This window comes from Artemia sp. Qi Xiang Cuo, chromosome 5, assembly GCF_049724085.1.
Source record: "Artemia sp. Qi Xiang Cuo chromosome 5, ASM4972408v1, whole genome shotgun sequence".
NCBI classification, from domain to species: domain Eukaryota; kingdom Metazoa; phylum Arthropoda; class Branchiopoda; order Anostraca; family Artemiidae; genus Artemia; species Artemia sp. Qi Xiang Cuo.
Window position 1 is genome coordinate 53632726 of NC_142798.1, and position 26502 is coordinate 53659227.

Sequence of the window (26502 nt, forward strand, 5' to 3'; positions counted from 1 at the left end):
TGGCCCGGGAGTAAAAATTTGGTCTGCTCTTGAACCAAGTGAATTCAATGAGTGCAAGCAATGCCAAGTAGACTGGCAGCTGACCTCCTTGTCATTTGGAAATTTTATTGACAAGCAGACTTCTGAGGAGGTTGCCATTTTGAAATCTCGACCCATGCGATTCCTGCTGCGGTTTGTCGACAAAAAGTCACTGGAACTTGAGATACATGACACAAACTATTCTAGAACAGTCTTATTTGATTACTCATGCCTTCTCAATTTTGCATTAATTGATTGGAAAGAGGAACACGTAGCGAAACTATTTTTGCCTTATAGCAGTGTACCGTCGCTGGTGGTAAAAGACGACAACAAAGAATATTTGAACCTTTCTTATAGAACCGGATTATATGGGCTTGACAGCAAATTACTTCAATACTTCTCAGAAAACTCGGTGGTAACTTTTCACATTACTTTGGATATGAGTAAGAAACCATATGCTGGCAAATCTTCGCCAATGATGCTCCGAAACACGTTTTATTATAGCGGACTGTTTCCTCTTTCAGTTTTTGACACATCGGTTTACATTGAACCTGTGTCATCCCAATCACTAAAAGACCTTTGGGCTAAGGCATTAAAGAATCCCGATTTCCTGCTACTTTTATGGGAACTGTCTGTTATTCGGACACAAAAAAACTGCAATGCGTCTAATACCTATATAAGACAATTTTGGAAATGTCACTAAACCTACGAGATACATCTGTCTTGGTGAGTAAACTGAAAAGTCATTTTTTTCGGAAGCCACTTTCATCTTACTGGATTGATTTTGCTTCTTTGATATCTTATATGAAAGAGGAAATCACGGGTACTTCTATTGAAGATAAACCCTGTTCCCTAGTGACAAAGGTTCGTCAAGTTACGATTACACCAACAAGAAATATATATGATCCTGTTGTGAACGATCATAAATCACGGCTATTTAGGAATTACAGGAAATTTACGTTTACCGTAATCAGGTTTCGTGATGAAAACCTGCAGAACTTAAAGGGTGTCAATTCTTTCAAATTTGTTCACAGCCTACTCCAAAAAGGACTTCTTCTTAACGGTGCAAAATACCATTTTTTGATTACAAGCAATAGTGGGCTTAGAAATCACAATGCCATATTTGTTGCTTGTGACAACGTCGATGTAGCCGCTCAAATAAGAGCAGAAATTGTATTGAACCAGAAAGAATTTCATTCTGTTTCTCAATACCTATCAAGCCTGAGTTTATTCTACTCTAACCACCAACCTACTGTTCAAGTACTTCCTGAAAATATAGAAACTCTACCTGACATAAAATCTGTTTCAGGAGATCTGCTTACTGACGGTGCCGGCTTTCTCCGATTGTCCCTTGCTATGAAAATGTCACAGCAACTGCATTTAAACTCTATACCTTCTGCATTTCAAATCAGGCTTGCTGGCGTTAAAGGTGTATTATTAGTAATAAAAGATAGATACATGAATGAACAGACTTCAGAAGGCACAAATATTTTGATAAGACCTTCAATGGTCAAATTTAAGAATAATGACTCTACCCTTGGTATTATTGGTTACTCACGATTCCTTCCAGTTCAGCTTAACAGAGAAGTAATAACACTCCTTGAATCAATAAATCCTAATGTTTGCCATTCTCTTCATGAAATGCTTGAAGAAGCCCTATCAAAAGAAGTAAAATCCCTTGTTCAGCTCGATATGGCCGTCAAAAAATTAAAAAGCTTGCCGAATGACTGGAACATCGATGAAATTTCCAAGACCTTCAACATCCTTGGGGAAGATTTTTGGTCTCAAATCGTTAGAAGACTCTTTGTTATTGGCTTTAAAAATCTCAATTTGAAAACGAAAATTCCGGTGAAAAATGCTGCCTTTCTGTTTGGCGTTGCTGACCCATTTCAAATTCTTGATGATAACGAGGTGTTCCTCCAAGTTGAAAAAGACGATTGCTCTGAGCCGCTTATCATTTCTGGAGAGGTAAGTCAGTCAGACACTTAGAAGGATCATGAAGAGAAATAATAGTGAGAGGGAAATTGGATGGGGTACATTTTTACGCTGAATTGAAAGTCCAATGCAGGAATACAATCGTTGTACACAGTTTTTGTGTCATAGTTTTCTGAAGTTTCTCTTTCCTCATTTGTGTATAACATGTTAAAAAGGAAATTTTCGGTATTTTGGTATTTTCCCCTGTGCTTAGAGTCTGTGTAGAATATTTGGTCTTTGATTTTCTTTTTTAAAAGTACCGAACTTTCTAACAAAAAAGTTGCAGCAATAAAAATTTTCAGCTAGGGTTTATGTTCATACTTTTTCAAAGGCCCAAAGCATCTAATTCTTTTAAAAAAGGAAACAACGAAAACATAGAAAAAAGTAGCAAATATTGCTTAAGCAACTTGAGGCAGCGGAGTATTCCTAATTACAGTTTTGAATTCAGCTTCAAAACCTCTATTAGGGTTGTATGTTTTAGTTGGGGAGCAAAAAAAAGTTAAATTTGTCATATCATGCAAATCCTCCATGTTATAGTGTTTTTATATACGTTTTAGGAAATAGGTAATTTAGAAGACCACACTGTCTTTCCATGACGATAAGCAAAAGTTCGAATAGGGATACATTCTTTTATTAGGCAGTGATAATAACATTCACAAAATATACTGGATATATCGATCACAGTTATAGTGACTGTCATCAGCAGAAATACTGTTGAATCTCTGGTGATGACGGTCACTGTACATGTGATTGAGATATCCAATATATTTTGTTAATGTTATTATCACTCTAATAAAATGATTTATCCCTATTCGAACTTCTGTTTATCGTTTTAGGAAATATTTTCCATCATTTATGAAAAGGGTGGAAACTTTTTTATCATGGCTGAACGAGATGTAATTTATCTTTTCTGTATGTATCTCGTATCTAACTATTTTATTTGTTGTATATTTTTGACCATTTATCAAAGAGGTGGAAGCATGTTTTCTATATGGCTGAACGAAATGATCCTTGTCCGACACCATGTCGATAAATTAGTCAATAAACCAAGATAACAGTGCGCTCCCAAATTTAGGTCAACGTATTGAAGCTTCCGTCCAAGGAGAACATCTTCATCTCATTTATTTCTCTCACTATATAGTGGTATCACAATTGAAGGGCTACAATAAGAAACAAAATAACCTTAAAAAGTATTTTCTTGTAATTTTAAACTTCGTTTCTAAAGAAAAATTACGAATAAAAAAAAAAAAATAAAACTTAGTGTGGTTGATGTGGTCCGATTGGGTGTATGGGAGCATTGTCCTCTCGGATCGCAATTATGGTTTTGTACTTTTTCGTGTTTTATTTTATCGGAAGAACACAGCCCATATCAGTGAAATACTTAGGAACACGGAAATGCATGGCTGAGTTGCTATTCTTATACAGTTGACAATCCTGGTGGAGCGCAATAGTCCTTTGAAGCCTGAGCTGTGATAATAACAACAACAATAATCTTAGGATTCCTTTTCATATCTTTTCTTGCATCCTGAACATTCAAAACATCCGAAAACTCATTCATTTCGCTAATATTTCGTTTATGCTGATCATATCATCTGTATAAACTAAGTCAAGGAGTGTTTTACCTTCGTCTTTATTCACTGGTATTCCTTTCATTTGTGCCCCACCTGTGAGGGGAAAGTGGACGGGCATGGGATGGTATTGGACACTGAACTGGATGTTCAAGTTTTCACAGAATCACCAAGGAAATAAGCATCTTGCATATGGACGAAATTCTTATAGCTATATTTTCAGATACAAAAACATATAAAGGAAAATGGTGGTTTTCAGTATGCATTGTTATAAAGAATACTTTTTCGCATGCTGACCAGTTGTTCGAATGTAGCGCAGGTACTGATCTCCTGATTTTCTGCCTTCGGTCAGGAGGTTGAGTGCTATGGGGGGTTGAGTGCAAACCATCTGACGCTTTCTGTGTTCTCCTGCCAGGTTTCTACGGTACCTATTGGAAACTGTCAAAAGACCTTCACTTAGACAGTGAGCAATGTGAACAGTGTGAAAAGAAGTTCACAATTTTGACACTTCTGTTTTTGCAGTTTCGCAAGCTGCACTAACATTTGGATCTCGTGACTGTCAAAGCATCGTAATGCTTCATCTTCCTATGAAGGTTTCACCTGTTTCATGGAGCACTGGATGGAAGACACAAAAGTTGGAATCTCTTTGGTGCAGCATCCTAGCGAACCAGGTGGACCTTCTTGAAACATGCAGTTATGAATGGAAAGATGAAGAATGGCGGTACTGTCTGACCCATCGCCAACCCAAATCACAGCATTGCCATATTTTCTGCTGTCTCTGCAGATACTGTTGGAGACGTATGCGTTGACCTCAGGCTGTAGAAGAATGTGCCTCATACAACTGTGTTAAATGCAGCTGCTTGGGTCTGTCTAGTGTTTTTTGGGTTTCAGATTTATAGTTCGCTATTTCGCTTAAGAAATGCTTTTAGCCAGTCCAGTCTAGCCAGTTAATCTGTTTGCCAACTTTTGAAGAAGTCTAAGTGAAATAAATTGTCCCGCTCTTTGGATGGTTTTCTTGTATTTTTATGTATCAAGGCATTTTTGAGCATTTGGCAAACTTCTGAAGATACTTACAAAGCTCACATTCTTAATTCTTCATAAAGAATGATTTTTTTTTCAATACGTTTTTCCAGAAGCTGTAATTTCACAATGATCTCATTACTGTTTGTAGCTATAGGTTCTCCCTGTGCTTTTATGCATTGTTTTACAGCATACGCGATTGTTTACTTATTTTACTCTATACGGTACACCAGACCTAATCATTGGGCGGAAATCCAAAGATTGCAGTTATTAAGTTGCAATTTTCTCATTTAAAAATCTGAAACAACGGATATTTCCTTTTTTTAAATCGTTTTACATATATAAAGATTATCGTGATGACAATGCGAGAAAAGCGTGTAATGTAATTTCAACGGTTTAGGAGCACCCTTTGAGCATCTTTTGTAATTCACGCTTGTTGTTCTCATGTTTGGAATACCCTGCCTGAGCGTGAGGAAAACATTCCTAGTCAAGTTTTGGGCAAAGAAATTCGCTTCGTTTTTGAAGTGACTACTGAGTATTGCATGTTGAATTTCTGGCGTTACGGGCAAGCTTTAATTTTTGCTTTAAAATGGAATACGAACAAGCTTAGCTAGAGTAATGGCAAACATGTATTTTCAACGTTGTTGTACGTTATTGAGAAAGCTATTGGTTTTTAATTGTTTTCTTGCATTCGTTTCTTTTAGGTTTTTTTTTGCATATGAATCAACCCCATTTTAGACAGTATTAAGCCCTTGATTGTGATTCTGCCCCTTGGTTTGATGAAAATATCGATGTGATTCTGCCCCAAAGGAGGTGCTTCCTTCCAGCTAAGGGATTGGCAGTTGGAAAAGACTAAACACAACTTTGATTCAGCTCAATCCAGCTTTTAGGATTAGCTTCTTCAGGACAGAAGCAGGACTTCTGAATCACTAGCTTGATCGTTTTGATAATTTGCAAAGCATTAGACCCTGTTTTCTCCATGTTATTTTGACTATTGGCTTTGGTTATCCTTTAATCACGGACCTAATTCGACTTTTTGTAAACGAATAAATAAATGCCTTCCGAGTGTTTCCAACTATGTTTGGATTTTTTCATATTTGTACGTAAGTGCAAGTGTGGTTAATAAACTGCTAAGGGACCCTGCTCAGGAATCAATTTTACAGGAAGATCAAAGACTATTTTCTATGAGTAATCAAAATGAAAAATTCGACTACTTTTACCACAAATATTGGGTGCCTGAGTTAGTTCAGTTTAGCTAACGATAATAATATTTATTTTCAGAATACTATCGTTTTTATTACTATAGCAACTGAACTTGTTAATTGAAAAATTAGATATTTAAATTTGTAATATTTTTTAGCTTTCTCCAAAAATATTGTGCTTTACATCTTCCATTGACAGTTCTCACCATTCTATCCTGTTAACAGAATTGACAAACAAATAAATTGTTTTCATCTTCGTCAAATTTTTGTGTGTGGATATATACCCTGTTAATAGTGGATCAAATTTTTTCCTCAATGCGTCTCAATTTTTTTTTCGGTATTTTTCTTTCTTTAATTGATATGCTATTTAACAAGGCTAGCTATAAAAAAACCTGACTCTGTTCTTTTCACTAGTTTAAAATTCCTTTTTTTAGGTCTTGATTTATCGCAATCCTTGTCTACACCCTGGTGACATCCGTGTTGTACAAGCCGTAAACAGGTCAGAATTTCAAATGTACAAAAATGTACTAATTTTTCCAGCGAAACCAAGTTGCAAGTTCTCTCTCTCTGCAGCCTGTAGTGGTGGTGATTTGGATGGGGATCAATTTTCCGTGATCTGGGACTCAAGACTCGTGCCGCCGAAATCCGTGCTTGTGCCTCCCTTCAATTATGCTAAATTAAAGAGAAAGATGCCCTCTTGTACAATGCCTTGGAGTCTAGACAACCTTTGCAATTTTTTTGTTAACTGCCTATCTAGTGATATGCTAGGTCAAATATCAAATCTCCATCTTGCTCTTTGTGATCAACTTGACAAAGGGACTTGTGATCCCATTGCGATGAAATTGGCTGAAGCACAAGCTTATGCTGTAGACTTTCCCAAGACGGGAATACTGCCGGAAGTCCCCATTGATGCTTGGAATATTACTAACACAAACGGTTACCCTGACTATATGCAAAAAACCAAAAAATTACTTATATAACAAAAAAAATAATTGGTCAGCTATATCATAGCACATTAGCCTTCGATCTTGAAGCTGGTAATTGTAGTAGACCTGGTCTTGACCTTGATCTAATTATTCCAGGGCATGAAGATTTCCTAATGCCCGCGGAGAAGAACTACGAACTTTATTCTGTATCCTTAAAAAATATAATGTGCCAATGTGGGTTTCAAGATGAATATAGCCTCATTATTGGACATTATCCATTCGCAGCAACTACGCAATCTTTTACACTGCATAAACCATCCCTGGCTCAAAAAGCAATGGACGATTTAAAAGGCACATTTAAAGCGAAATTCTATGACGGGATTGCTACAGACAGTGCCATAAAGGCAAAAGCCTCGGCTTGGTATAAAGTATCATACACTCGAGCAAAATGTGGCTCAGAAACGTTTCTTAGCTTTGCTTGGCTTGTACCTCATGTACTTTGCGAGATTAAGAGTTCAAAACTGCTGCCTGAAAATCGTATTAAATCGAGAAATTGGTTTTTAAGCAAATAGGGGCTAGTGCTCGGTCTTATTTCTTTGAAAACTTTAATGCGTTAAAACAAGTGACCTCTCAGAAAACCGACACAGGGAAGATGATTGCTGCATTGATTAAAGACAAGTCATTGGTTTTACTTTCCGATGCTAAGTTTCACGGCTCGATAGAAACTTACATCTGTGATTCTGAGTCTGACATTAATATCTCATCACTAATTTCTCGACAGGAAGCATCTGAGATTGCCATATTGGAGAATTATATTAAACCTATTCTTATTGGTGAAAGTGAGAGATGTTCAGTTGTGACAAGCTCTGGTGGGGCACATATGAAATGCCATATCAGTCATAATGGTGTGCTAAATAACATTGACATTTCTATTAATAGCGTGGGTTTACATAAGACAGAAATCATCCAGTCTTTGATAGGCTCCAAACTGGAATTTCTTCCAGTATTTTGGTTCTTGGTACGGTGGGCAAAGATCACTGGTATAGTTAGAGATAACCGTATTCCTTCAGAAGATGGTGTTTTGTCAGCTACCGATTTTTGTGGTCTTATTATGAATGTTCTCATATCATCAAAACCGCTAACCATAGCCTCGCAAGCCCCTGTTGTGAGAAGATACAAGCACTGCTCAGATCTCTACTGCCCTAGAGAAAATTATTGTTTGTATGATACCTCTCATGTAATGCAGGGGTGTAATTTGCTTTGAGGCAGGGGGGGGGACTCTCCCTTCCAGACCTTGGTTTGCAACCCCCCCCCCAGACCTCAGTTTGCCCCCTCCCCTGCCCCAGCTGCAATTTAGTTTCTTTCAAAATCTTGTCAAAACTAACATAAACCTAAATAATTCAAGCATCAACAGACACAGATTTTTCAGTACATATTTACCTTTATTGTACTACAAAGTACCTTTATATTACTTTTATAGTACTAAATATTACCTTTATGGTACCAAATGGCCTTTTTTTATTTTTTACTTTACATTTTCACATGATTTTAGAAAATTGGTTCCAACTTTGCCCCCCCCCCAGGATTTTGACGAAACTAAGCCACGCACTAAGGGTGTATTTTCGAACACGCGGGTGCTAGTTAATGTTTTCAATCGGAAGGACAGAGGCCCAATAAAATGGGAGAATTCTAGCATGTAGATTTATTAGAAGCATGAGGTTGTTTGTCATCATATTTTCCTTTGTAGTTCTGTTCAAGTTTAAGATCCTGAATTCAAATACTTCGGATATCTTAGATTTTTGAGCACTTTAGACAGTATTTAAACTAGCTGTTTAACCAGCATCTTAGGTACCTTAATATAGTACAGAACGCGTATTTTCTCTTGTATCGTTGAACAAGATTTAAGTCAATGGTGGGAGTGAAAATAGTTGAAACCCTAATAATCTTCCCAGGACTAGTTAGTGTTTTCAATCGGAAGGACAGAGGCCCAATAAAATGGAAGAATTCTAGCATGTAGATTTATTAGAAGCATGAGGTTGTTTGTCATCATATTTTCCTTTGTAGTTCTGTTCAAGTTTAAGATCCTGAATTCAAATACTTCGGATATCTTAGATTTTTGAGCACTTTAGACAGTATTTAAACTAGCTGTTTAACCAGCATCTTAGGTACCTTAATATAGTACAGAACGCGTATTTTCTCTTGTATCGTTGAACAAGATTTAAGTCAATGGTGGGAGTGAAAATAGTTGAAACCCTAATAATCTTCCCAGGACCTACTTTATTTATTGCTTTCTGCATTACTAAGACCAATTTTAATGGTTCTGTTATTTACTGTTTTTTTATTTGTATTGTCTATAGTGTTGTTTTATATTCTTACACATGTATCTGAATTTACTATAAGAATTTGATCAAGATTAAAAAGAATTTAATTATTCTTAATCTAGTCTATCTTGTCTTCATTTAGATGCATGCTTCACAGTCTGCTCTGAACACCTCTAACAAAAATATAGCATTCGTTTATGGATGCCTGTACACTCAGAGGCTAAAAAACTGAAAAAAATATGCTTGATTGGGAACTAGATAATGAGCACTCTGAATTATCCTTCTACAGGGCTGAACCCCCTGAGCCATCCTGAGCCCTATCCTTTTACAACCTGAAATATACAGATGTTGAACGAGTATTTTTATATGAATTCTTATTGTATTATATTTGGTCTTAGCTGCTTGTTTATTTAAAGGAATACATTTTGAGCTCATTTATTAAATAGAGTTTTGTTTTGTTGCTTAAAAATAAAAGGAGGACGTCAACAATCAGTTCAACCAGATTTGTCTCCTGACTGAGCTCCCTTGGCTCTGACGTTTTATTGAGGTAGGCAGTTTAAAGTCCTTGATGAGCTCCCCTTGATTCCCCAAAGTTAAAATTTATATATGTTTTACCCTCTGTCCAATTACCCCGAACGTCTCATCTGAGTCCATTGAGCTGTTAATTTCTGTTCCGACGATAGCGCGGATATGGTAATTCGAATACCCATGCATAGGTTGCCTTTAATTTAGCTTAACCTTTTCCCCTCAGTCACAATGAAGCATCCACTTGCCTCTCGCTCCCCCCAGCATTCCGTTAAAGTTTCAATTGGTGTCTTACCAATTGACACACTTGGTGTCTTTTGATTTAACTCAATAATCCCTGAACATTTTAACTTAATACGCTTAGCCATACCTGAGACATTACATGTGCGCCATTTTGACAGCCTGGATGCACAGGTTGCCTTTTGATTTAGTTTTATATCCGCCTCAACATTCCCTTACAGTTTCAGCTTAATATTCTTAACCGTTCCTGATATATTGACAACCTGGATCCAGATATCGTCTTTTGATTTAGCTCAAAATTCCTTAGAAGCTTAAGCTTAATACCATAATTGTTCCTAATATATTGCAGATACACTTGTTTGACACCCTGGATACACGTAGTGTCTTTGGATTTAGTTCATCGTCTTCTGAAAGTTTCGACTTATATCCTTAGATGTCCCTAAGATATTGCAGGCACGCCGATTTGAAAACCTTGTAGCACTTAGTCATTTGTTTTCGATCACCGTCCTCTAAAAGATTCAACTCAATACCCTTTTACCTTAGTTTTACGAAAGTTTTACCTTAGTACTCTTAGCCGTTCCTGGAATATAGCAGATACGCCCTTTTGAAAAACTTGTTAAATTAGACCTTTTGATTATTGTAAACAAGATCGCTATTTCAAATTTTGATCAGATGTATTTCAAGGTTGAGGGTGAAGGGTAGCAAAAAAAGACATGGGAGAGGGGATGGTTGGCCTCCAATCACACTCTACTCTTAAAAAAGGTAAAGTTTCTGTTCCCAATCGAATGAGCTTCCTCCGAAGTTTCTACACTCTTTCATTCCATTTGAAGTGTCCAGGGGGAAAAATAATATATTGAAGCCTTATTTAGCCTTTATTTAGGCAGTGCTATCATAAAAGTGATCATACCACACATGGGCGTAGGCAGCATCTTGTGTAGAGGGGGGCAGCCGCTTCTGTGAGAAAGGGGGGAGGGATCTTACTAATACTTCCCGAGGTCCTTTGAAACCACAAAAGCGATTTGACACAAATCACATTGTGGTTAGATAACAGCTTTTTCTTAGAATTCAATTCAAAAGTTTACAGTTGGGCAAAATTAAATATCAAAATTCGTATAGAGGAGATTGGCCCACGTAGCCAAAGCAAACAGTTTCAATATAACAACCTATGGGGCTTCTGGTGGATTATAAAAGCTCTGACAAATGGCAGTGTATGTTTTTAAAATGTCTAACCTTAATTAATACTTTACCAAAAATATCAGATTGGATCAGATTTTATGGTGATTAACTCTGGAATTTTGTTCAATTTTGTCTGAAAAACTACGCCTAATTACGAATACTAGAAAACTCGCGTTGTAAACTCACATTATATTCTCTTATTATTTGCCTGTTTTTGGCAGCTTCCCAGACATGCCATCTTCACGAGTTTGCTGTTAGTATTTTTTCATCCTGTGGGATAGTGAACTTCCATGTTCAGTCACAATACCCAGGGTAAATTCGGCATGCCGTACCAAGGTGTCCAAAACTGGGCTATGCTTGTAAAAGCTGTGTAAACAGCATATTTAAAGGTTGAAGGCAAGCTTAAAAGCCAAAACTGTGTTAATTCTGGCGTTGTTTAATCCTGTCAGAACAGTAGGGGAACTGAAGCTCTATTTGTTCCTGTTAAATTTCATTCAAGATAAAATGATAAATAGTAAAACAGAAGAGAAAAGAAAGAAAGGTGGCTGTGATCCAGAAGAAAATAAAATAGCAGTTTTTTTCTGTCTTATTCTACAAGAAGTCAGTTGGAGTCTCTGGAAGTACCATGGGTGTCCCTAGAGGAACGCTGTTAGGCTACATAAAAAAAAGGTGAGAAGCTGAATATCCCTTTAAAAAGTCTGGACCTGAATTTCTTTACACCTTGTTACAACACATGATAAATATTTACAGAGGAACAAGAAAAAAGACTAAAAACTTACTTGAAAACGATAGCTGATATGCTTTCAACTGTATTCCCCTAGAAGCGTGTAAATTTGCTTACACCTATGCCATTATTAAGAGCATAAAACTACCGGATAACGGAACTACAAAGGCAGTGGAGGAATTACAGGTAAAGATTGGTACCTTGGTTTAATGGATTGCCTTAAAACTCTATCAGTAGGAACGCCAAAAAGTACAAGCCTATGACGGACAACTGCTTTCAACTGTCACAGTGTAGGAGCTTTCTTTAACAACTTGGATTGAGGCCTATATAGACACATGTTCAGACCACAGGACATTTGAAGTTTTGACGAATCAGATCTGGAAAATTCCACAAGCCTGGTAAAATCATTGCACAGCGAGGCCAGAAGAAAGTAGGGAAGGTCACGTCAGCAGAAAGAGGTCAGTTGACCACGATTTGCGCTGTTGTTAATGTGTTGGGAACACAGTCCCTGCTCTACTTATTTCCCCACAAAAACAGTGTCCGGAAATTTTACCCAGAGTAGCTTTACCAGGAACCATCACGATCAGCTCAGAAAATACTTCTGGCTGGATGACTGCCTCTCATTCTTTGCTTTACTTGCAGCATTTTATCAATCAAGTCAAACCCAAAAAATCAACAGGAAAAAAATATGAAAAAGTCAGAAGTGCTCACTGACACCCCCATGAAAGAATGCATTACTGCTAGGATAAAAGCTGTATCTGTCAAAAAGCCCTAGTCCTGGAACGGAAGAAAGTCAGACCAGTCAAAAGACTAAAAAGCAAAAGGCGTGTCTCTCGCAATAAGAGTTACAGTTAGAGTGACGATTCTGACGTAGATGATCCTGTATACAACAACTCTTCAGAGCATAGACATTGAAGACGAGCCTCCTACCAGCAACTTCTAATTTGACACTGAGAAAGTCAAGGCTGGTGATTACATTCTGATTGAGCTGAAGAGCAAGAAAGGGAATTCTGTTCACAATATTATCATTATCAAAAAGTAGCAAGTGAAGAACTTAAGGTCCACCTTTGGAAGGAGACAGGAGCAAGATACTTTGCACTAACTGACGAGATGGATAGTGTCTTAAAGACAGAAGTAGAAATAAAATTGCCCCCACTGAAAGGTAGAACACCAAGATTAGCGGAGCGGCTTACTTTTGGTGTTGATCAGTCAGTGTATAATTTAAAATTAGTACTCTTTAGATTTTCTTAAATCTTAATGAAATTCAATTTGTAGTTTTTTATGCTGACCATATTTTTTCTTAATTTTATAGCCAAAAAACAAGCTTTAATGTTCCCCTGGTCACTTTCCTTTTTCTTTTGTCCGGTGGCCAAACGTAAGCCAGAGACGACCGAACCAGTGCCGAGGTGGCCCAGATTTGGCACTCTTGACCACTTGGATAGAAAGCATCCAGGTGGAAAAATGGCGGAGTATTTCTAATTGTCTTTTTCAAGGATGGTGTTGAATGAGTTATTTTTGCTTTGGCATGCATAGCAACTTCTTACCGCTTGAAGCAATTCATAGAGAATTAAACAAGTCAAAATCAGCTGATCGTGGGCCAGTCTCCTATCTATATATCGGACCGAAAACCAATATTGAAGATCGAAACGTAAATGTTGATATCGCAAACGATATTTGGAAATTTCTGTTTATTTCTAGCTTTTTTAACCATCTACCAGGTAACATCCAACAAAAAATTCCAACATACGAAAAGTTCTCGCTAATATCTATCGTAAATTTGAAGTTCTAGGGGGGGGGCAGCTGCCCTCCCCTGCCCTCCCCCTTCCCTACACCCATGATACCACAGGAAAGTACCAAAATCTGCCGTTTTATATTTTAAATCTAAACTTTTAACCCAGCCAGGGCCAAAATACTAGCGAGTGAAAATTTTGAGGTCGTCATTCAAGTGCATATTTCTGCCATTTTGGGCCACAAACCAGAAATCTATGCCCAAGTATCACCAAAATGATCTGGAGCAAAAACTCTAGGATAGCTAAATTATTTAGAATTATCACAAAGCTCCCGGTCTCAAAGGTCATGCAGTAACATGGAGCCGAATTCGTCTTTAAACATATGTAAAGTACATTTAAAATAAAGGATTATTGCGTAGCACATATGGTAATCATTTATAACGGTTATACATTAATGTATTAGTGCACACCAGCTATCGGGAGACGATGGAAAGTCAGTTGGTCTCTTTTTTGGGGGGATGGGGTTCCCTATTCTTGAAATTTGAACTTATTTGGCCAAAATTTTCGAATTTTTAGGAAGGTCCTTGCGATCAAAATTGAAAGGGGTTCAACCTCAAGTGTCCTGTAATATGGACGCTAAGGGAAGAATGGATCCCAAATTATTGCAGAAATGTTTATGATGTGAAGTCAAAATGCCATTTATATGACGGTACTAAATGTCTGGGGAGAATCCTTAGGGTAAATACGGAGTGCAGTGAATATTTTATGGCGTGGTCGGTAGGCTTTCATTTAAGCCTATTTATGTTGATAAGATCCATTTATTAATTATTTTTTATAATGTTGCTTGTTGCAATGACCCGATTGCTTTTTCTGTTATAGATATCATATCACTTGCTAACCTGGACAAAGGCAGAATAGTGGGGGGGGGCAGTCCCCAGCAACAGCATTTTCCAAACAAATCTTCTCCTAAAAATATAAACATCCCTTTTTTTTAAATAATTATGGAATTTCAGGCCCGTCTTAAATAAATGTAAAGGGGTTATCTTTTTCAAGGGCTACTTTCATTTTTAAGCTTGTGTTTTAAAGTTTGTGGATTCATAAGCAGAGTAGACGAAACACTTAGCTGGTGTTCATTCAAAGAGAACGTCAGTCTTCTTTGTTCTTACTATAACTTACGGATGAAAAAATATTTATCTTCAAGGTCATGTTTGTAAATTTCCGAATAGATTTGACTGCTTTTAACTAATAAATATAGTCATACTTTTCCAGTTCGAGGGCATAAACTACCATTTGTCCATTGAATACTTGACTGTTAGAGCTAACTATTCTTTTTTTTCAAGAACGAAAAGAATAAGATTGAACATTTCAAATTGATCAGCGATGAGCCCAATTGCACACCGTTGATATTCATAAATGACAATGATTGCTATAGGCTGTGTGATCATGGATCAAAGCTGTTGAAGAACGTATTTCTTTAACAAAAAAACAACAAATTGTTATTTTTTTTAATTGCACGGACTACCACCTTCTGGCTGAATTTATAATAAAAATATTTGGGGCCAGCACTGTTGAGTCTCCTGCATCTCGTTGGCAAGCCTTCTGCAACTCACTGATGATCTACTCAACGACTTGTCATATTTTCGGAGGTTTATAGTCCGCGACTACGACATATCAGTGCTCCTCTTGCTCAAATTCGGGTTTCCTTGGTTTTCAAGATGAAGGACAGTAAACCTCCAGTTATGGTTTTCATCTATCAATATTCCAATGGCACATTTTTACATTGATTAGTGGCCATTTTCAAGGTAAATTGAGCTCTTATTTTGTTTCCGCTATTATAATTTGGGTGAATCAGAAAAATAGTTACCCAATTCAAACCAGTGTCTCTTGACAACTTTTTCATTTTTAACAGTTTCTTTGAAACATTTTTTTTATTTGTTTGCTAATATGGCTGGAGGTTTGGTCCTTACTAGTTTTTATTTAGTACTACAAAGATGATTGTAGTATTCATATAATGACTGGGTAAATTTTTGGCAGTTCATATTATTGACTTACGAATGTGAACATACCACTGACATTTTGAATATAATATATTGAATATCTGTAAATTTCAATACTTCGTTGGATAGAATAGAGGGTAATATAAACTTTAAAGCCTTGCAGGAATACGCAGTTGCGACGGTAGTGATTATTATATCTTGAAGAAACGTTGAATAGGGATTCGAATGGTATGCTTCTTTTTATATCTGATTTCTGTCTTTCCAAAGCATGCTCCACCTAAGGATATAGCCCCTGAACTATATATGAAAGTCTTCTTACTTGTAGTTTTTTTTCAGATTGTAATTAGTTGGTACTGTAAACCAGCTATAGACAAGAAGTGAGCAACATTACGGTGAAGAGGGGCAGGGTTGCTGAGAGATGATTTTTTGGACTTCAAACTCGGAAACAGAATCTAAAGCCATCGATTTCTGACAAGACGGACCTATGTACTTTTTAAAGTCACTGGTAGAAGAAGCACTAATAAAAACATCTTCAGAAATTGATTTCCCTATGGATAGAGCAAAATTCGTTCACTATGACATTGTTATTACTGCTACTACTACTACTACTAACAACTCACCGCAGCACCAAGCCGCCTGAGGCCAACACAGCTACGCACGCTCCTCCTCCACCCCAATCTATTCAAAGCCTCCCTTTTTACACCCGCCCACGAAGTTCCCATTTCCTTTAAATCTTTCTTTACGATGTCCTCCCACCCCAGACGGGGACGACTTGCTTTCCGTTTAGCCCTAGATGGTTGGCCGAAAAGAACAATCTACAGCACTCTGCCATCCTTCATCCGCAAGCCGTGCCCTAGCTACCTCAACCTTTCTGTTATTATAGCCCCAGAGCACAGTATTGTACAATATTTTTTATACAGCATATTGTTTGAAATACTGTCAGATAGCCGAGTACCCAGAACAATCCTTAAGTAATTTCTCAGCAAAACATCTAGCAAATCTTCATCCGCTTTACGGAGCGTCCATGCTTCAGAGCCATATTGACCACTGTCATCACTGTAGCTTCTAATATTCTAATCTTGGTTTGCAGACTTATCTTCCTATTCTTCCAGACTTTTTTTAACTGTGAAAAAACACCCTGAGCCTTGGCTATTCTATTTATAACATCTTCACTGCTCCCACCATCTTTACTAATAATACTACCAATGTAAGTGAAGCTGCCAATCTGATCAATCTTTTCATTACGCAACGTCACCTTTTCATCTTCACTTATTCCTAGCCTTAGTGACTTAGTCTTCCAAACATTAATTTTCAAACCAATTCTAGCACCCTGAACTCGCAAAACCTCTAAAACTTCATTCATTTTGCTCACACTTTCATCTAGGATGCTTAAATCATCAACATAATCCAAATCCAGGAGACTTTTTCCTCCCCATTTGATTCCGTGGTCTCCCATTGCCTTTCCTGTGCTCCTTAAAACAAAGTCCATCAAAATATTCCATACAAAGGGGGATAGAACACAACCCTGCTTAACTCCTGATTTAATACAAAACCAGCTGCTTACCTTATTTCCTACCATAACCGCAGCAGTGTTATTCTCGTACATAGCACTAATCACTTTAATGTAATTGTCTGGTACACCATACTAGGATAAAACCTTTACTATAGCTCTTCTATCAACAGAATCGACCGCTTGCTCATAATCTATAAAACTGAGGACCAAACGTGTTTGAAAACTCAGGCACTTCTCAATCATTAACCTAAGAGTGAAAATTTGGTCGACACATCCTCTACCTTTTCTAAAACCGCACTGTTCTTCTCTTAAAACTTTGTCTACGGCATCTCTCAGTCTAAAAAATATCATATTACTCAGTAATTTACTACCTACAGAGACCAGACTAATGCCTCGATAATTACCACACTCACTTTTATCCTTTTTCTTATAAAGTGGCTTAATTAATGTTTTCCTAAAATCGTTAGGTACTTCCCCTTTTTCAAAAATCATATTCATAATCTTCAGTAACTTATTTCTAACCTCAGAGCTACCATATTTAAGAAACTCATTTACCACCCTATCAGCACCTGAAGCCTTATTATTCTTTAATACCTTTAGTACTGTTGCTAATTCCTCCTCACAAAACAAATCTTCCTTCACATCCAAGGTATCACAAACTTTTTCATTTTCCTCTATATTTTTTCCCGCAACTCTGTTTCGGTTAAGCAAAGTCTCAAAATGTTCGGCCCATCTCTCTTTAGTTTTTTCCTTATCGCTAATTGCGACCCCATTCCTATCTTTAACTGGGCCAAGTCCGGATTGACTACTACCTCTCAATTTATTAACGTGCCAGTACAATATTTTACTATTATGCCGTCTAGCTGCATCTTCCAGATCCTCAGCAATTTTATCCATGGCTGCTACTTCACAGCTTCTTGATTCCTATGTTAATGCTTTCTCCACTTCCTTTACACTCCTTTTGGTTTCACATAATCTAGCACTCAGATACTTTTTGTACAGGTCCTTTCTCCTTTTTATTAAACATACAGCTTTTTCACTAATATTCTTAGCTGCAGTTCTAACTTTCTTCCCTAATACACCTTCAGCAACTTCACACATTATTTTCCTAAAATTATTCCATCCATCTTCTAGATTGTAAAATTTTAGGCTCTTAAATTCATTATTCAACTGTTCCTGGAAATTTTTTCTCAAATTCTCATTCTTGAAACTACCAGCATCATAACTCCCCGCAATGTAGTTATCCTCCCGAAACTTGAGCTTTAAATTAACCCTTGACACTACTAGATGGTGATCTTAACTTTTAAACTCAATAACAGCACTCCTATATACCCTAGTATCTTTTATTGATCCTACCAGTCTTCGGTTTACTATAACATAATCAATAAGGTTTGCTGTCTTACCATCACATGAATACCATTTTAACTTATGAGCCATTTTATGACCAAACACCGTATTGATTATAACTAGATTGTTATGCCTACAAAATTGCAAAAATCTGTATCCATTACTGTTTTCTTTTCCTACACCAAATTTACCTAGGCTGGGATACCATTTATCCCTATTTCTACCAGCCTGGGCGTTAAAATTTCCCAGTAATAACATCATACTTCTACCTGGGACCCTGTCTATTTGCTCCTGTAACTGTAAGTAAAATTCATCTGAGTCACTAGTATCTCCGTCAGTCGGTTCTATAGGGGCGTATACTACTATGACTGATACCCTGAAGTTTCTAGTCATATAATGAACAATTACTATTCTATTAGTAATACCTTCCCAGCCTAAAAAAGACTTAGCAGCTTCCTTATTCATCATGAGCCCTACTCCCTGTCTATGTACCCCATCCTTCCTGCCTGAGCAAACAAATTCTATATCACCTAATTTCATGCTTCCTACCCATGGGATATGAGTTTCTGAAATTCCTAATAAATCCAGTTTGAATCGTCTGAATTCGTCAGTCAAAATGTAGATACGATAGTCATTTTTTAATGTCGTAACATTCCAAGTTCCAATTTTCATGTTCTTTAAATCATTGAATTTATTTTGACTTCAGGGAAAGCAGTGGTCCCGGACATCAGTGCAGGATTGGGATCACGCATCTTCTTAAGTCTACACTGAACTGCTTAAGCCGGTTTAGACCTGGACAGCAAGAAATCCCTGGGACCTCCAGTTGAATGAAGTCTTTGTGCAGTCCTGGGCCCATTTTGGTCACGATATGGTTTTCAGCACTTGGCGATGTTCTTCTATCAACAAGAGTCGAAATCCTGCACAGACAGTCTCAAGCCTATTACCTCCGACTCATTATATATTCATGCCTACAAATATGGGTTGTAAGTTATACCCCTTGGGACATATAATTTTCTTATAGAAAGGGTTGTCGTAGAAACTTCAAAAAAAGCTCAGTCGATAGGAAATTAAAATAGCTAGTGCCCTTGTTGAAGTAGAAAGTGATTAGATGGCAACTAACCCCCCCCCCCCCTCTCTAGTGCCCTTTCAATTTGGAAATTGAAAGGGCTAGTGCCCTTTTTAAAAGTCGAAAGTGATAGGAGGGCAGCAAACCCTCCTCTCACGCCCATCATTTCCCCAAATACATCCATTAAACATTTTCAGATAGCCGTTTTCTTCAACGTAGTTGATAGTTCTGGAAAATAGGCCATTGAGAAAGACAACACCCCCTCCCTCACAGCCATCATTGTAAGGGTTGTATGTTACACCCTGGGGGCATATAATGTTTTAACAGAAAGGGTTGTCGTAGAAACTTCAAAAAGGGCTAATTCGATTGGAAATTGAAAGAGCTAGTGACCTTATTGTAGTAAAAAGTGATTTGAGGGCAACTAACCCCTCTCTCACGCCCACCATTTCCCCAAATACATCCAATCAAAATTTTGAGGTAGCCATTTTTTGCAACGTAGTTGGGACTTCTGGAAATTAAGTCTTTGAGGTTGACAAAACCCCTCCCCGCACAGCCCTCAGGGTAAGGGTTGTAAGTTATGTCCTGGGGCATATAAGATTTTTATAGAAGTTTTCTTGTAGAAAATTTAAAAAGGGTTCATTCGATTAGAAACTGAAAGGGTTAGTGGTCTTTTTAATAGTCGAAAGTGATTGAAAGGCAATTAACCCCCTCTCACACCCACCATTTCCCCGAAGACATTTAATCAAAATTTTTAGGTAGCCACTTTGTTCAAGGTTTGGAAATTATATCTTTGGAGATGACAAACTCCCCTACACCCCCCAGGGCAAATGTTGTAAGTTTGCCCTGGGGACATACAAAGTTTTTATAGAAACATTTTCTTAGAAACCTCAAAAACGGCTCATTAAATTGGGAACTGATACAGCTAGTTCTCTTATTATAAGTCAAAAGCAATCAACGGACGACCGCCCCTCCCCCAACACTTGACTTTTCCCCAAACAGTTCCAATCAAGCGGTTGAGATAGCCAGTTTTTTACCGTAGTTAATGGGTCTGGTACTTTTGTATTTGATTGTGACAACTCCCCCCCCCCCGACAGCCCTCAGGACAAAGGTTGTAAGTTATGCCGTGGGGCATATTTATAGAAAACGTTGGGTGTTTATAGAAAACGTTGTCGTAAAAACTTTAAAAAGGGCTCATTCGATTGGAAATTGAGAGAGCTGTTACCCTTTTTAATAGTCGAAAGTATCCGGAGGGAGAATCATCCCCCCCCTCCCACGCCAATCATTTCCCTAAATATTTCCGATCAACATTTTGATGCGGCCATTTTGTTCAACGTAGTTGAAAGGTCTGGAAATTATGTCTTGAGGACGACAACCCTCCCCCCATAGCCATCAGAATAAGGGTCGTAAGTTATGTCCTTGACGCATATAAGGTTCTTATATAAAGTTTTGTCATAGAAGCTTCAAAAAGGACTCTTTCGATTGGAAATTGAGAGGACTAAGGCCTAATTTACTAGTCAAAAATGATCAGAGGTTAATTGCCCCCCGTGCCCATTATTTCCCCAAACACTTCAAATTAAAATTTTTAGATAGCCATTTTTCAACGTATTTTAAATGTCTGGAAATTTTTTTTTTTGAAGATAGCACATCCTTCCAGCCCTCAGGGCAAGGGTTCTAGGTTATGCCCCGGGGGGCAGATAAGGTTCTTATAGAAAGCATGGTCATATGAACTTCGAAGGGGGCTCATTGGATAGGTCATTATACCCTCTAGTGCTCTTTTTAATAGTAAAAGTGACCGTAGGGCCTCTACTGCCCCCCCCCACATATGTCGTATATTCTCAAGATGCATCTAATAGGAATTTTGAGATAGCCATTCTATTCAAAATAGTCTAAATATCATATAACAAGGCTTTTGGGGTTGGAACAAATCCCAGAGATTTGGAGCAAGGCTTATAAGCTATGCGCAGGGGCATTTAAGGTTTGAAGGGATGGTTGTTTAACTTTAGTAGAGGCTCCGTCTTTTTCCCTGCAAAAGACAATGTTAATATAAAATGAGCAGACATTAATTAAAAAACTTTTTCCACCAAAAAGGTTTTTCAAAAAAAAGTAAAGAACTCTATTAAACCAAAAAGGAACAGAAATAAAATCAAATACAACTACCACAAATCAGTATCAATAAACAAATGAAATCCAAAAGAAGCAGAAGTCAACATAAATGACAGATTCACACTCAAAACGAGCAGAAATTAATATGAGTAGGGTTCTAAATCCCTATGATTTATAAAAGCCAGAATATAATTTGTACTTCACTGAAAAAATTCTCTTAATGTTTTCGTTTTTATAATTTTAAGAAATCAAAAATTAATTCAGATTTTAATGAATAAATATCAGCATATGTATATTAAACTGGCAATGGACATTTTTTCTGTATATTCATTTGAATTTTTTTCAGTAAAAGGAAATTTATATTCTGGCTTTTAGAAAGCATAGGGGTTTAGAACCCTACTCATATTAGTTTCTGCTCTTTTTGATTTTTAATCTTTTATTCATTTTTGTTTCTGTTTTTTTTTGGTTTAATTTTTTTATTTATACTAATTTGTGGTAGTTTTATGCTTGGTGGATTATTTGATTTTTTTTTTTTTTTTTTTTTTTTGGTTTATTGGAGTTATTTAATTTTTTTAAAAAAATATTTTGTTTAAAAAATTTTTTAATTAATTTAATTAAACAATCAGTCAATGTAAGAATGTAATTGAAATTATTGTTTTCCCTTTTTATACTGTTGCATACCAACTAAATGTGTAAAGAAATAGCCAATGATTATGAAATCAGACATAGAGATCATGGTTATACACAAGAACAAGTAATTTTCATTTAAATCACAACCATATGACTGGTAATATACGTGGATTTACTCATGCTGAATGTAATAAGAACTTTAGAATTCCTAAACATTTCCCTATTGTACTGCAAATCTCTCAAAATATGACTCTCATTTATTTCTTAGAGAATTGGTACTAATAAAGGTATTTTTGGTTCAGGGGAGAGTTTTATATCGTTTTATAAAAAAAATTCCTATTAATGAAACCCAATGCGACATGTGTTTGATAGATTCACTCCAATTTATGGCTTCATTGTTACATAGGCTTTCTCAAAATATAGCTAAATGTGAACTTAAAGTAAATGTAATTGCTTAAGAAATAATTTTAAGTGGGGGAACGTGTCCAATTAAGTAGAAATAATTTAATATGAAATAAAATATTTACAACGCAAAATACAAATTGTTAAGCTTCAAAATACCACTGTTTACTAAGATAAGAGAAAACATCCTTTATGTGAGGTTTGAAAAGGAAATTGCTAATAACCACTTTCGTGGCTAAGTACGTAAATTGATGGGTTTTGATGTGGTTGATTTTTAGTATATAACATAAGTTTTTTGGGACCAAGAGCGAATTAATCTATTTGCCGGGCTTACCTCCTTCCGTTTATTTTTGGGAATAACTTAGAATATTTTAAGTGTTCAAATAGCTTATTGTATTATACTCTACCATCGTATTATTATAATTGCTTATTTTTTTGGGACCATTAGCCCTCATGGCTTATATAGCCAGACCTTGTATTGTGTGTTGCATAAATAAAAGTATTATATTACAACCAACCTCTCTAGAACAATATTTAAGGTTCTCGATTAACTCCTAGTAGAAATGCTCAAAATAATTAGTCAGGCCAAGGCCTAAGGGCACGCTAACCGAGTTTTAACCATCTTATGACCGTAATCATACCCCCTACAAAAGGCAGAATAACACACCACATAAACTGCTTTACTACATAAGTAGGCTTCTGATGTATTCCAAAATTTTGCAGAATTCAAAGAAATAATAAAGAAAGGTATTTATCCCTATGAATATATTGATAGCCATGAAAAAAATGGTACAAAATCACTTTAATAGACCAGCTTTGTTCTAGTTTGACATGAAAAAATATTTTTCAAGAAGAATATATAAGAGCGAAATCTACTTGGAAATTATTTAAATATAAAATGCTATTAGATTACACTAAATTATACCTAAGAAATGACGTTTTAATTTTATCAGATGTCTTTGAAACTTTTAGAACTGTATGGTTAAATAATTATAAACTAGATCCACTACACATCGACGCAGCACCATGACTAACATCGGAAGCTTTCCTCAAAAACTCTAAAGGTGAAATTCCCTTATTTTCAGACTAAGATATCAATACATTTAAAGAAAGAGGAATAAGAGGTGGCGTATCTCAATGAATAAAAACATATGCTAAAGCTAATAATAAATATATGAAAACCTTTGATAAAAGAAAACCTTCAAATTATATAATGTATTTAGATTCTAATAACCTATATGGTTGGGCAATTTCCCAAAATTTACCTGATTTTTTATTAATTTATTAATATAGCCGACCATTTAAAAGAAAACAACAAATCAGACTATTACCAACAGACAAGATATTATGTTCAATCAAAAATGAATAAGGATAATGTAGGGGCAATTTATGAAGTTGATTTAGAATACCCAAGTGAGTAACACAATTTACATAAGGATTTACCATTAGCTCCAGAGCATTATCAATATAAATTAAGTACAACTTTAAATAATAAAATAAATTAGGTTATGCATTATAAGAATTTAGAATCTTATACAAAACATGGTTTGATACTGAAAGGTGCATCGAATACTAGCATTTACTGAGTCACCCTATTTAAAAGAACATATGAATCATAATACTAAGTTACGAAAAAAGGCAACGAATGATTTCAAGAAAGGTTTCTTTAAATTAATGAATAATGCTTGTTTTGGGAAAATCATGGAAAATGTTAGAAAAAGAGCAAGTATTGAAGTAATCCCTATTGATGAACACAGACACAAAATAATTAATAAACATAACTTTAGATCGGAAATAATCTTTAGCGAGAATTTCTCGGTAGCCAGAATGGCCAAGTCAAAAATAAATCTAGATAAATCTATTTATATTTGATTCGCTTCATTAGAATTACCTAAGTTACTGACGTATGAATTTCCTTATGAATACATGAAACCAAAATATAATAAGAACATTGATTTTATGCTTCGTGAATACGGTTAGTTTTATTTATGGTATTAGAACTGAGGTTTTTATTAAAGACAATTTTGTGGTGTTCCGTTTTGGAAGAAACAAAACCAACTAAAATTAAACCAAAAGGGGATGAGACTATGTCGAACCTTCCGCGTTTGTCCTGGCAATGATATTAATATAGTACTTTCTCTTTTACTTAAAATTTTTACGTGATTTGAAGTAACCTGTCACCAAAATTACTAAAATCGCAGATTTATTTTTAAAAAAGTTCGTCAGAATTGAGAGGAGTTAGAGCATTTGGTACTTGTTAATTATACGGAACACATCCAAGAATTGAAGTTACGTTCATCCTAATCAACTGTAGCCTTCATGCAACCTTTAGTTTATTGTATAATATAATTTAGGCTATATATTTCCACATTGGAGGGGAGGAGGTATTGGTAAAGTATTTGGACAGTGCCCCTAATATGCAAATATATAGCCCAAATTATACAAGTCTAATGTATTCTGTCTAAAGTCCAATGCATTGTATCACCCGTCATTTCTCTTTTGGCTATGAAACGGGTTTTCTGAGATCTGACCTAAGCGTAATTATTAAGTGCGTTTCTTATAATTACCAAGTGCTGTGCATTCATTCTCTATTCCTATCCCCCTTCTATGTTTGCTTGAAAGACCTCTCATTGGAAAATAAGAAAATTTTGCCTAAGAGGCGACTTTTTAAGACCTCTCCATCCTGACACGAAGACTGATCCACAGATCCTCCTCTCTATCAACTGGCACGAAACTATACAAATTTTTTGTGTAAATCTGTAAAGTATCAGATGAACCATGTCGGTCAAAATGGGTAACCATTTATTTTGTGTAGACTGAATATGTCATGGGCCACAGTTCAAACGATGACCGTCATTTGCAACGAATGCATTTCTTGCATTCGTAATGTCTTGTACTACGACTTTAGGAAGGGAAAAAAGATGGATGGTAAAACAAAAATGTTTTGATAATTTCAAATTGATTGGCTATCTAACAATTTTCACTCTGTAACAGAATTATTCGATTCCCGAATAACTTGATAACCGCAAAACGAAAGAAATACTACTTTAATGTTCCGTAATCTGATTTGAGAAACTTATAAGGACCACTAGAACTTCCAATATCCATTCGAATAAGCCTTCTAACAGTAGTCTAAGACTACTGGTTCCGCAATATCCCCTGAAGTAAAAGAAAAATAACAAATAAACAATCCGTCATTCTCAGGAAAAATCTAAAGTTTTGCATTTTTGCAAATAGGGGCTTGATAACTGATGTATCGCCGAACTTTATTGTGTAATTTTCAGCAAAACCGTTTCGGTTTTGGATAGAGATTGGTTTTTTATACCCAGTGCTGTTCCTTACTGACAGTTCCAATGCGAACTTTTGATAGTTTGCACAGAAAGCAAGCTATAGTGCAAGAGTAGAGGTCGATATTGACATCCGACCCGTAAAAGGCCACAGGCCCATTTCTAGGCCAATCAGATATGTTTCTAAGCCTAATACATACTAACAGGAGTGACGTCAGACCTGTACTTCCAAGAATTGTTAGCTTAGATTTGCATAATCGACAATGATGATGTATCATGAGGATTATAATGTATCATGAGGGGAATTAAGAAACTAAAAGGCTTCTCTACTTTAGTGTAAGAGATAAATTCTGGAATTATTATTTCGATACCTTAATAGTGTAACTAGGACATCTTAGATAATTTTCAGAAATTCAAACGAGATACATTGAGATTAAGAGAGATTAAGAGAGTCTGAGTATATTTAACGCGGGAATAGTTTCATGGGAATTTAAATGTATCAGTGCATAGTTGTCGAAACAGATTGAGACATTTTAGGGGATTATTAGGGCTAAACAGATTGACACATTTTAGGGGATTATTTGGGCAAAACAGATTGACACATTTTAGGAGATTATTTGGGAGAAACAGATTAAGAGGGTTTAAGAGAGATTGAGACAGAGTAAGAGAGATTAAGAGAGATGAAGAGAATGTTGGACAAATTTAGTAAATGGATTTAGTGATTTGATGAGCT

The 26502-nt window shown here is 36.2% G+C and overlaps 1 protein-coding gene across 1 annotated transcript in view; it reads left to right on the forward strand.

Annotated features, from left to right (window-relative positions):
* The first annotated feature begins 701 nt into the window (after positions 1 to 701).
* Positions 702 to 26502, forward strand: part of LOC148952273 (uncharacterized) — a 64028-nt gene continuing 38227 nt past the window's right edge. Inside the window, exons 1-2 of the mRNA XM_089089708.1 lie at positions 702 to 1986; positions 6217 to 6550. Of these exons, the coding sequence (XP_088945834.1) occupies positions 712 to 1986; positions 6217 to 6550 (1609 nt within the window). The 5' untranslated portion in view covers positions 702 to 711. The remainder of the gene's footprint in view (positions 1987 to 6216; positions 6551 to 26502) is intronic.